Source organism: Pelophylax lessonae, assembly GCF_965119305.1.
Source record: "Pelophylax lessonae genome assembly, chromosome: 7".
In the NCBI taxonomy this organism is placed as follows: domain Eukaryota; kingdom Metazoa; phylum Chordata; class Amphibia; order Anura; family Ranidae; genus Pelophylax; species Pelophylax lessonae.
This window is the reverse complement of record NC_138774.1, coordinates 287,092,262-287,104,355: the sequence shown is the minus strand read 5'-3', so window position 1 is coordinate 287,104,355 and position 12,094 is coordinate 287,092,262. Positions and strand designations below refer to the sequence as shown.

Genomic DNA, 12,094 nt, shown 5'->3' with positions numbered 1-12,094 from the left:
TATTTTAATCATCAAGAGGCTCCGGGGTGGGTTAGAGAATTATAAAGGGAATGCAGAAACCCTATTTTTTTGCTGTGAATTATTTAACCATTCACAAAAAAAAAAAGTGCTCAGTAGGCACACGTTCAGACAAAACCAGCATTATAATTACACTGCAGTGACCACAAGTGCAAGAGGACGACCTCAAGTGCAGCGCTAGGCATCAACAAAATGACTGTTAGGGTATTGCACACATACTATAAGAGATGGTCAGAGACTGTAGACATACCTCTGAAAACGTTTAGAGACTACATACATGGGATCAAAGATGGTCAGAGACTGCAAACATGCTACAGCCTACAGGAGATGGTCAGAGACTGCCGACATACTACTGGAGATGGTCAGAGACTGCAGACATAGTACAGGAGGTAGTCAGAGACTGCAGACATACTACAGGAGATGGTCAGAGACTGCAGACATACTACAGGAGGTGGTCAGAGACTGCAGACACACTACAGGAGATGGTCAGAGACTGCAGACACACTACAGGAGATGGTAAGAGACTGCAGACACACTACAGGAGATGGTAAGAGACTGCAGACACACTACAGGAGGTAGTCAGAGACTGCAGACATACTACAGGAGATGGTTAGAGCCTGCAGACATACTACAGGAGGTAGTCAGAGACTGCACACATACTACAGGAGATAATCAGAGACTGCAAACATCATACGGGAGTTAGGCAGAGCCTGCAGACATAGTACAATAGGTGGTCCAAGACTGCAGACATACTACAGGAAATGGTCAGCGACTGCAAACATCATACAGGAGATGGTCAGTGACTGCAGACATACTACAAGAGGGGGTCAGAGACTGCAGAAATACTACAGGAAATAGTCAGAGACTGCAGACATACTACAGGAAATGGTCAGAGTCTGCAAACATCATACAGGAGATGGTCAGAGACTGCAAACATACTACAGGAGATGGTCAGAGACCTCAGACCTGATACAGGAGATGGCCAGAGACTGCAAACATGCTACAGGAGATGGTCAGAGACTGCAAACATGCTACAGGAGATGGTCAGAGACTGCAAACATCATACAGGAGATGGTCAGAGACTACAGACATACTACAGGAGGTCGTCAGAGACTGCAGATGTCCTACAGGAGATGATCAGAGACTGCAATCATACTACAGGAGATAATCAGAGACTGCAGACATACTACAGGAGATGGTCAGAGACTGCAAACATACTACAGGAGATGGTCAGAGACTGTAGACACACTACAGGAGGTAGTCAGAGACTGCAGACATACTACAGGAGGTAGTCAGAGACTGCACACATACTACAGGAGATGATCAGAGACTGAAAACATCAAACGGAGATGCGCAGAGACTGCAGACATAGTACAATGGGTGGTCAGAGACTGCAGACATACTACAGGAGATGGTCAGAGACTGCAGGCATACTACAAGAGGTAGTCAGAGACTGCAGATGTCCTACAGGAGATAGTCAGAGACTGCAGACACACTACAGGAGATGGTCAGAGACTGCAGACACACTACAGGAGATGGTCAGAGACTGCAGACATACTACAGGAGGTCGTCAGAGACTGCAGATGTCCTACAGGAGATAGTCAGAGACTGCAAACATACTACAGGAGATGGTCAGAGACTGCAGACATACTACAGGAGATGGTCAGAGACTGCAAACCTACTACAGGAGATAGTCAGAGACTGCAGACACACTACAGGAGGTGGTCAGAGACTGCAAACATACTACAGAAGATGGTTATAGACTGCAGACATACTACAGGAGGTAGTCAGAGACTGCGCACATACTACAGGAGATGATCAGAGACTGCAAACATCACATCATACGGGAGATGCGCAGAGACTGTAGACATACTACAGGAAATGGTCAGTGACTGCAAACATCATACAGGAGATGGTCAGTGACTGCAGACATACTATAAGAGGTGGTCAGAGACTGCAGACATCATACAGGAGATGGTCAGAGACTGCAGATATAGTCCAATAGGTGGTCAGAGACTGCAGACATACTACAGGAGATGGTCAGAGACTGCAGGCATACTACAAGAGGCAGTCAGAGACTGCAAACATGCTACAGGAGATGGCCAGAGATTGCAAACATCATACAGGAGATGGTCAGAGACTGCAGACATACTACAGGAGGTCGTCATAGACTGCAGATATCCTACAGGAGATAGTCAGAGACTGCAAACATACTACAGGAGATGGTCAGAGACTGCAGACATACTACAGGAGATGGTCAGAGACTGCAAACCTACTACAGGAGATGGTCAGAGACTGCAGACACACTACAGGAGATGGTCAGAGACTGCAGACATACTACAGGAGGTCGTCATAGACTGCAGATGTCCTACAGGAGATAGTCAGAGACTGCAAACATACTACAGGAGATGGTCAGAGACTGCAGACATACTACAGGAGATGGTCAGAGACTGCAAACCTACTACAGGAGATGGTCAGAGACTGCAGACACACTACAGGAGGTGGTCAGAGACTGCAGACATACTACAGAAGATGGTTAGAGACTGCAGACATACTACAGGAGGTAGTCAGAGGCTGCACACATACTACAGGAGATGATCAGAGACTGCAAACATCATACGGGAGATGCGCAGAGACTGCAGACATACTACAGGAAATGGTCAGTGACTGCAAACATCATACAGGAGATGGTCAGTGACTGCAGACATACTACAAGAGGTGGTCAGAGACTGCAGACATCATACAGGTGATGGTCAGAGACCGCAAACATCATACGAAAGATGTCAGAAACTGCAGACATCCTATAGGAGATGGTCAGAGACTGGAGATAAGCTACAGGAGATGGTCAATGTAACGGAACACGGCACCCCAGACCGGGTACCTCAGTTGAAAGATGCTCCTAGTGCTTTCCGAGGGCTCCAAGCACTCCACCAGACACCGTAAGCACTTCAGACCCCACGATCTGCCGCAGCTTGGTTAGGGTCTTGGTATCTCCTATCCACCCTGGACCTACGACAAGGCTCCAGGTTCCTGTGGGTGAACCTCTCTTTCCCCAGAGAGTGCAGCAGAACAAGCTCTACACAAGCTCTTAAAAGAGCTCAGTGATTCTCTAAGGGAGTATGGAGGACCATAGCAATCCCTTGCAGCATATCCCCCAATAAGAGACAGAACTCTAGATTGAGGTTGAATGAACTCAGCACAACTTTATTGAACACGACTTATATACAGTTTTCACCCACAAAGTTACCACCCAGATGGACCTTGTTGAAGACTGAACATAATATTCACCATCCAATAGGAACAGAGTTTTACACTCTCATACAGTCTACAAAATATACAATGTGAGACAATCCCCCCTCCCCCTTAGCATCCAATCCACATTCCTATAAGTTTCTCTTAAAGCAGACAGACAGACAGGTGGGCTCATTAGCACAGTTAACAATAGGTGAATGGAAAAGGTGTCTCAGACCCTATTTTAGACAAAAGCACTTCAATGATTAGCAGCCATGCTGTCTCTACCAGTTCCTGGATGCCCATATTAGGAGTGGACTTCCTGTACCTTACAGTTTACAGGAATAAAGGTTTAGCTTCTAGGCTAGAGGCAAGACTCCATTAGCCCCATGACTTATCCGTCTTTAAATTCCAGTGACGGTGAGTCCCGTCACACATCTTCCCCCCAAAGGTAGACTGATCCAGGTACCAGACCTCCAATCGGTCTGTGCCTGAGTTAGTCGGGTAACCAGTCCCAAAGAGTCCATCCATCATGGCAGCTTCCTTGACAAAGTTCCACATAGTTTGTAAGTTTGTCCTGGCAAGGCGCATGGAGCTCTCATAGCCGATCAGTCTGTGAAAGTCTGGTTTGGGCAGGCCAGACTGGACTTCTTGGGCACCCTGTGTCCCTCTAAGACACAGGGTGATTTAGACATAAGAGGAGCCTAGTAGGCTGAGAGAAGAACTTTCCAACCTCTCTAAGGTAGGCTGTGTTCCACAGGCCCTCCCAATGTCTGCACCCACCCAGTACCCCAAACAAATTGTCGGGAAAACAGTGTTACTCACCCAGCCAACCTCTGCCTCTCTCGCAGAACATACCCGCTGCTGGGGATAAGTGTGGACTGGCCCTTCTCCTGGAAGTCCTTTCAGGCGCTGGAGAGAAGACAGGGTGGTGGGGCTCACTTCGTCAGGCTGTTGGGGATCTGGGCCGACTGTCCAGCATCCCCGGGGTGTACAGATGAAGACTGTAGCTTTTGCAGGTGCTGGGCAGAGGTTGGTAGCACTCTGCCCTGTTGCCAGCTCTTCTGCTGGGTTGGGGTTTGCGAATACTACCCCCAGAAACTGGTTGGGGGTCTGCTGTAGAGAGGAGGGATCGCCTACCTCCTCCTCCTGGTATTCCTGCGGGACAGGTTGGGGATCTGGACCAGCCATCCAGCATCCCTGTAGGTCTGGTGCAGAGACCGCGGTCCCATCTGTACCATTGGGGTCAGGGCTGTTGTCTCCCTGTGGTTGGGGAGAAGGATTAGTGGTCTCCTCTCCCTGGAAGGTACACTGCTGCTGGGAAGGAAGGACGACACCTTCGGCTCCCTGAAACTCCTGCTGTAGCTGGGGATCTGGGCCGGCTGCCCAGCCTCCCTGTAGGGCCGGTAGAGAGACCTCGGTCCCATCTCCACCTGCCATCGGTGGGTCTTCACAGTACCACCAGTCTGTACTGTCTCTCCAACTCAAGGGTTGTGGGTCTGGATCTGCCACCCAGGACTCCGGCTCTGCTTGCAGGGTAGATTGGGGTGGAATGGAGCAGAGCAGGCGTTGGTAGTCCTGCTCCAGTTCCCACTCCATTGTGACCAGATGAATCAGGTCTAACACCAGGTCATCTACTCTGGGGAGATCCAGTAGGGCTTCCCTGGTGTCCTGGATTTCCCAGCGCCGAAACTCTGCTGGACATCCAAAGTCCCTCTCTTCAAAGGCCTCCCACAGCAAGCCCGGGCCACTATAGTCCTCACCTTCCGGCATATTGTTGTCAGCCATCCAGTGGTCGTGCCGGGTAGCGTACCACTTTAGTGCCCGGTAAGCTTCATCCAGCCACAACTCCTTCCAAATCAGGTTCCACAGCTCCATCACCCACTCATCCAGGGGTTGCTCTCCTAGGAAAGGTAACCGCAGGGCAACGTATACCTGGAACCGCTGTTCTTCGCTGGGAAGGTTCTCTCTCCGCCTCCACTGCGCATCGTCTAAGGCCTCATACCACATTTCCTTTCGAGTGAAATCTCTCCAGTCCAGTATGGCTTCCTCTGATACAGGCCCATCCTGTTGGACCAAGTGTTGCTGCAACCTCCAGACAAACTCCTCCTCATATGGGGACGCTGCACGGGTGTTATCTCGCTCCATAACGTTACCGGTGTCTCCGAGCTGCTTCTCCTCACACTAGGACGCCACCCCACCGCTTGCCACCAATGTAACGGAACACGGCACCCCAGACCGGGTACCTCCGTTGAAAGATGCTCCTAGTGCTTTCCGAGGGCTCCAAGCACTCCACCAGACACCGTAAGCACTTCAGACCCCACGAACCGCCGCAGCTTGGTTAGGGTCTTGGTATCTCCTATCCACCCTGGACCTACGACAAGGCTCCAGGTTCCTGTGGGTGAACCTCTCTTTCCCCAGAGAGTGCAGCAGAACAAGCTCTACACAAGCTCTTAAAAGAGCTCAGTGATTCTCTAAGGGAGTATGGAGGACCATAGCAATCCCTTGCAGCATATCCCCCAATAAGAGACAGAACTCTAGATTGAGGTTGAATGAACTCAGCACAACTTTATTGAACACGACTTATATACAGTTTTCACCCACAAAGTTACCACCCAGATGGACCTTGTTGAAGACTGAACATAATATTCACCATCCAATAGGAACAGAGTTTTACACTCTCATACAGTCTACAAAATATACAATGTGAGACAATCCCCCCTCCCCCTTAGCATCCAATCCACATTCCTATAAGTTTCTCTTAAAGCAGACAGACAGACAGGTGGGCTCATTAGCACAGTTAACAATAGGTGAATGGAAAAGGTGTCTCAGACCCTATTTTAGACAAAAGCACTTCAATGATTAGCAGCCATGCTGTCTCTACCAGTTCCTGGATGCCCATATTAGGAGTGGACTTCCTGTACCTTACAGTTTACAGGAATAAAGGTTTAGCTTCTAGGCTAGAGGCAAGACTCCATTAGCCCCATGACTTATCCGTCTTTAAATTCCAGTGACGGTGAGTCCCGTCACAGTCAAATACTTGCATCCCACCAAATATATTTTTGGACTTAAGGCCCGTACACACGTAGCGATTGTCGGCCGTAAATATTCGGCCAACGTCCGATCAGCCGATTGTCGGTTTGCTAGTATGATGCTTCCGACAACCGTCTGCGACTTTTCGGCCGAACAGAATCTGGTGTGCAGGCTTTAAAATTTTTGTTGGCCAACACCAGAACGGCCGATTGTTCCTCAGTCAGTACAGATTTCGGCCGGCAAACAGCAGATGAGAAAGGCTGGGCATGCTCAGAGAAGAAAAAACACACGGAAAGTTAACCATCACATGACATCACTTCTGCAGTCGGCTGTTGTTGGCCGACAAAATTCGTGTGCAGTCTTTAGCACTTTTCAACCAACAGGACAGCACCGGACGATCGTTCGGCCGACACTCTGCTCATCTCTGGGCAACCAGGACAGGAAGTAAAAGGGAAAGGCCACCACATGGGTACAAACAGCAATAGGATCTTTAAGAGTTTCTACCCCTTCTTTACTCTATCCGGAAAAAAAGTTTTGGATGGAGTGCCACTTTATTAAGATAACCTATAGAGCAATGTCAAATTGTGCAAATACACAAGCCCAAAGCCATTATTTAGACTTCAGGGCCCCCTTTAAACCAGGACCGACCTAATGCAAGGGCACATTTTGGAACTTCTCAGGGGCCCCAGGTGCATGGGGGCCCCGTGATCAGAGCCAGGACAAAGGAGGGGAGGGGGGGCCTGAGAGTTGTGTTGGTTGGGGTACACTGGCGATTTGGCCGCACATGCTGCTCCTCTTTAAAAGGAGTAACTGCTATGTCACTCCTGCCAAAAGGAGCAGCGGCTGGCTTCTGCTGGAGAGAAGAACCAACTTTCTCCCCCTCCTGCAGTGGGCGGAAGACAGCTGGCACTGAGACTGAGAACTCACCTCAGTCTCAGTGCGGTAGAGGAAGGAGAACCTGCTTTCATTGCAGATGAGACCAGCATTTGTTATCTGTGAGTACAAGGGGGAAGGGGGCACTGTGATGAGGACACCTAATGTATGGGAATGCTGTGATGGGGACACCTAATGTATGGGGACACTGTGATGGGGGCACCTTATGTATAGGGATGCTGTGATGGGGGAACCTGATGTATGGGAACACTCTGATGGGGGCAGCTGATGTATGAGAGTGCTGTGATGGGGGCACCTGATGTATGGGAGTGCTGTAATGGGGGCACCTGATGTATGGGGACGCTCTGATGGAGACCCCTGATGTATGGGGACACTGTGATGGGGGCACCTGATGTATGGGGACACTGTGATGGGGGCACCTGATGTATGGGGACGCTCTGATGGAGACCGCTGCTACAGACCCAACCATTGCTATGCAGAAACGTATAATGCACCCCAGCGCCATTTATTTAGAACTGTGTGAAGAATAAAGTTATTGCACTTTGCTCTTCTTTAGTGCATACGTCATTTTTTTTTTGTCTGTTCTCCATCTTTATTCCTTTTTTGCCCTCTTTCCCAGCACTTACATGAGCCAGCGGTTGCTTGTCTTGCAGCAGTAGAAATTTCTGGCCCTGATCTGTTGCAGAATATTGTAGGACGAGGGAGAAATGATCACGATGGCGAAGGGAGATACGGTCCTGAAGGGTAACCATGACATCCTGTATATGAGAAATAAAAAAATTAAACACGTACGCACAGTAAAAATTGTTTCATGTAAGCAATATTGTTAATTTGTGACAAAACAAGAAAACTAGAGGTGAAGAAGAACACGAATGCCAATAAGATGAATGAGGAGACAGTTAGCAAATGATTATCTTTTATTTTCAATTAACCATTTCTCCCCCTTAATGACCAGGCCATTATTTGAGATAGGGCACTACGTTACATTAATGGACAATTTTGCAGCCGTGCGACGCTGTACCTAAATAAAATTGTCCTTTTTTTGCCCCACATATAGAGCTTTCTTTTGGTGGTATTTTATCACCTCTGCGGTTTTTCTTTTTTGCGCTATAAACAAAAAAAAAGCAACAATTCTGAAAAATAATATATATTTTTTTACTTTCTGCTATATAAGATTCCCAATAAAAAAAAAATTAAAAATCTATTTTTTTTTTTTTGGGTGAAGTTCTGCTTTTAGAAGATTTTTCCAAATAGTTCTTTGAGAGCTCATTATTACCCCACAGACAGTCCAGTGTTATCTGCTGCTTCAAAAATGAAATGTCAAGTGGCTCAGGTGTCACCTTCTAGTTATGGACACCTCCAAACGAAATACTATTTTTTTTAGCTAGAGATTTGAAAGAGATACGTTTGGTGTGATTGCTAGCATACTGCATTTTGGTTGGACGGAACTATCTTGCCTTGACTGTTGTTCTCCCATCAAAAGTAAAGGATTTAATTTGTCCATTCTCCAAAAATACTTTGAGGACATTCGGAATGAGGAGAAGGGGTGGGGAGTCTTTCATCTTCAACATGTCCTAGTATAAAACAAAAAGAAGAGTCTTCAAACGGTAAGCATAGCAGAAGCAATAGGCTTACCTGTACAACCAAAGAACAATGAATCCCCAATTTATTACAAAGAGTTTCTGTTGTCTTGATAGTCTTTTTGTATTGTTTTTAACTGTAATGTAACAGTATTGATGAGTTAGTATCTCAACCTCAAATCTAACCACACAATTTGAAGAGTCAGAAAAATGGCTTCCCTTATTTTCTGCTTTGTAGGGCCCTACATAGTCTCAGTTAGAGAATGTGAGAGTCTGAAAGTAAGCAGCTTCTGCATTGCTTGGCCTTCAAAATAAAATAATCCATTAATTCTGCATCAGCTCATTTCATTAATCTGAAACCCATGTGTTATTAATTATGAAGCTCAATATTGTAGGATACGACCTTAATGGTAAATTCCACATGGGTTACAACAATTTTGTGGTTGTTTCTTTGAAGGCAGCCATAGTTGTCACACAGGATTGACTTCAAACATGTCTGCCCTTGTTCATCTCCATTACATGGTGGATTGATGGAGCTAGCAAGTTTACAATATATAGACAAGGTTCTGTGTGCTTTGTTTTAAAGCAGAACTAACACTTTTTTCATCTTGGATAGAGTAAGACCCCGTTCACACTGGGGCGACCTGTCAGGCGACCTGGTCGCCTGACAGGTCGCCGTAGGTCGCCTGCCATAGAGAAGCTGTGGACCCGTTCTAATAGGAGCGACACAAGTCGCTCCGACTTAGAAAAAGGGTCCGGAGCTTCTTTGGGGCGACCTGGAGCGACCTGCATTGACTTCAATGTTATGAAGTCCGTGCCGGCCGCTCCGAGGTCGCGGTGCGAGCTGCGCGCCGCGACCAGTGTTAATTTTGGCAGCAAATTTCAATTTAGTTTTAGTCTTAGTCTTAGGACTAAAATGGCATTTTAGTTTTAGTCCCATTTTAGTCTTCTGCAAGTGTTTTAGTTTTAGTTTTAGTTTTAGTCGTATTTAGTCGACTAAAACTCCAGTATATTTTAGTCGACTAAAACGCCCAACATTTTAGTCGACTAAAACTCATTTTAGTCATCTATAATCAAATGGGTGTAGTTCAATTGTAATTTGTAATGCATTATTTAAGCATTTCTCTACAATTTCCAAACTCATTATATACTACTGCTGGGTGACCGACAGCTCCTATGCGAGGTTAGGGAACCCTCCAGACATATATGCAAAAAGAAACAAGGGCGCCAGGTCATAACAGGAAGTAATAAAATCAATGTTTTATTGCTGAACACTTACATAAAAGCAGGTAGAGATCAATGCGATGGCAGGCAATGTCAAAGGCATGGAATCCCCAAAAGTGTGTGGACTGGAGGGTGACGCGGGACCCGAGATGCCAGCACTGACTGTACTGCCGAGGACCAGAAGCGGAGAACGGTGTGACACAGGAGGAAGTGTCCGTCCGCACCTCCCCCAAGGCATCAGCGATGTGGTGCGAAAAGCTGGTGGTGACGCCACCTACCACTGCCGGTTCCTCAAAGGATGCCAGCGACGGACAAGACGCGAACAGTGGAGAGGGCGGGCCAACTTTTGGGGATTCCATGCCTTTGTCATTGCCTGCCATCGCATTGATCTCTGCCTGCTTTTATGTAAGTGTTCAGCAATAAAACATTGATTTTATTACTTCCTGTTATGACCTGGTGCCATTGTTTCCTTTTGCAGGACAAATAGAGAAGGCGAATCTCCCTAACGAGGGTATGGACAGCAATAAAAACTTGACAGGTATTGTAACCCCTCTCCACTCTATCCAAAACTAAAAAAATAAGTTTTACTCTCATTACTTACTGCGTCTGTATCGCCAACAGAGACCAATTCAGAAAATCGGACCCTAGTCGGGTTGGAGCGAAGCTTCTCCTTCTTGGCTGCGCTAATGAATGCCGATTTTGGAGACTACAAGAACACAAACCAAATGTTGGAATTTATTGAAAAAAAAAACCACAAACAATTTTATTTCTGCAAAACCAAAATTTTTTTTGATTTGCTAAATATATAAACTAAAAGGATTCTTACAATCAAAACCTTTTCAATGGAACCGGCAGTGGCTCTCCCAGAGGGGCTCCAATGTCAATATGACATTACTTTACCTTCTCCTCATTAGGAGCCAATGTCAGCAGTCCTGTTGCTCCATAGTATTGGCTATCACACTGGCAGGGTAACCCCTCTGATTAAATTGGGAAACCACCAGTGTTATCTGGATTGCTGGGCCATGAGTTTGGCAGCCAGGTTCTTCAGAAGACAAGAGGCAGCCGACCTATGTAGAGCCAGGAGCAGATCTCGCTGTAGCTGCCCCCCTTTCATCTTTTCCTGCCCCAACCTGATCATGTGACTCAATTCCCTTAGGCACCCAGCGGCAGCTTAGACACCCAGTGATGGTAAATGAAGGCACAGAAAGTCTTTAGCTTACACATAACATCTTCCCTTGACTTTCAATGGCTGAAAGCAGGAAGAATGCAAAAGGAAGGTGATTAATAGTGATGAGACAGACTTCCCTGGGTTTAGTTCAGGGCAGGTTTGGCAAACATTACAATGCTGAATCCAAACCCTTTTGAAGCCAATGGTAGCCAAAAGTTAAAAACTAGTAATGGCCGTTTTATAGGCTAATAGGCAAGAGATCATCAAATAAAAGGCATATGTGGATGGCCACTGGCCTGGGGGCCATGTACCAAAGAAAATAAAACAATTTTTAAAAAATTCAGTTTTGTAGGGAGCCGCGATTATATTAAAGTTTGAAGCGAAACTTTAAAAATGCAAAATTGCATTAAATAACATGGCTGGGCGTGTCCTAATCTTGTCGGTGAAGTGGTATATATGTACAATGTATACAACCCACTACAGCATCAATGACAGAGCAGCCAGGGATTCCATTCACCTATGCCAGACCCTTTTCCTAGATGGTATAAATGTTAATGGTGGACCCCCACACAAAAAAGGGAGAGTTTGGTATGAATTTTAAGGGGGCCCTACGCAAAAAAATCTATCTAAGCATATAGCCTGGCAGGCCATGAAAGGGGTGGGGGGGAGCATGTGCCTCCCCTCCTGAATCATACCAAGCCACATGCCCGCAATAGTGGGGGGGGGGGGGTTTACCTGTGTTTATGACCACAACCCCAGTGGTTGTGGGGGTCTGCAGGCAAGGAGGCTTATCGGAATATGGAAGCTTCCTGTGACAATAAGGGGGCACCAAGATACTTGTAATCCCCCCATGTATATGCATAAGGGGTACCTAGTACCCCTACTAAGTCACAAAAAATGTGTAAGTAAATACAAAGACACAATTTTTGACAAGAAAAAAAGTCCC

General features: G+C 46.7%; 1 protein-coding gene across 1 annotated transcript in view; it reads right to left on the bottom strand.

The window, feature by feature from the left end:
• Positions 1-12,094, bottom strand: part of FRMPD3 (FERM and PDZ domain containing 3) — a 156,906-nt gene that overhangs the window by 36,942 nt on the left and 107,870 nt on the right. The window contains exons 6-8 of the mRNA XM_082263952.1: positions 10,582-10,686; positions 8,634-8,750; positions 7,803-7,934 (exon numbers count right to left, since the gene is read on the bottom strand). Coding sequence (XP_082120078.1) covers positions 7,803-7,934; positions 8,634-8,750; positions 10,582-10,686 — 354 coding nt within the window. The remainder of the gene's footprint in view (positions 1-7,802; positions 7,935-8,633; positions 8,751-10,581; positions 10,687-12,094) is intronic.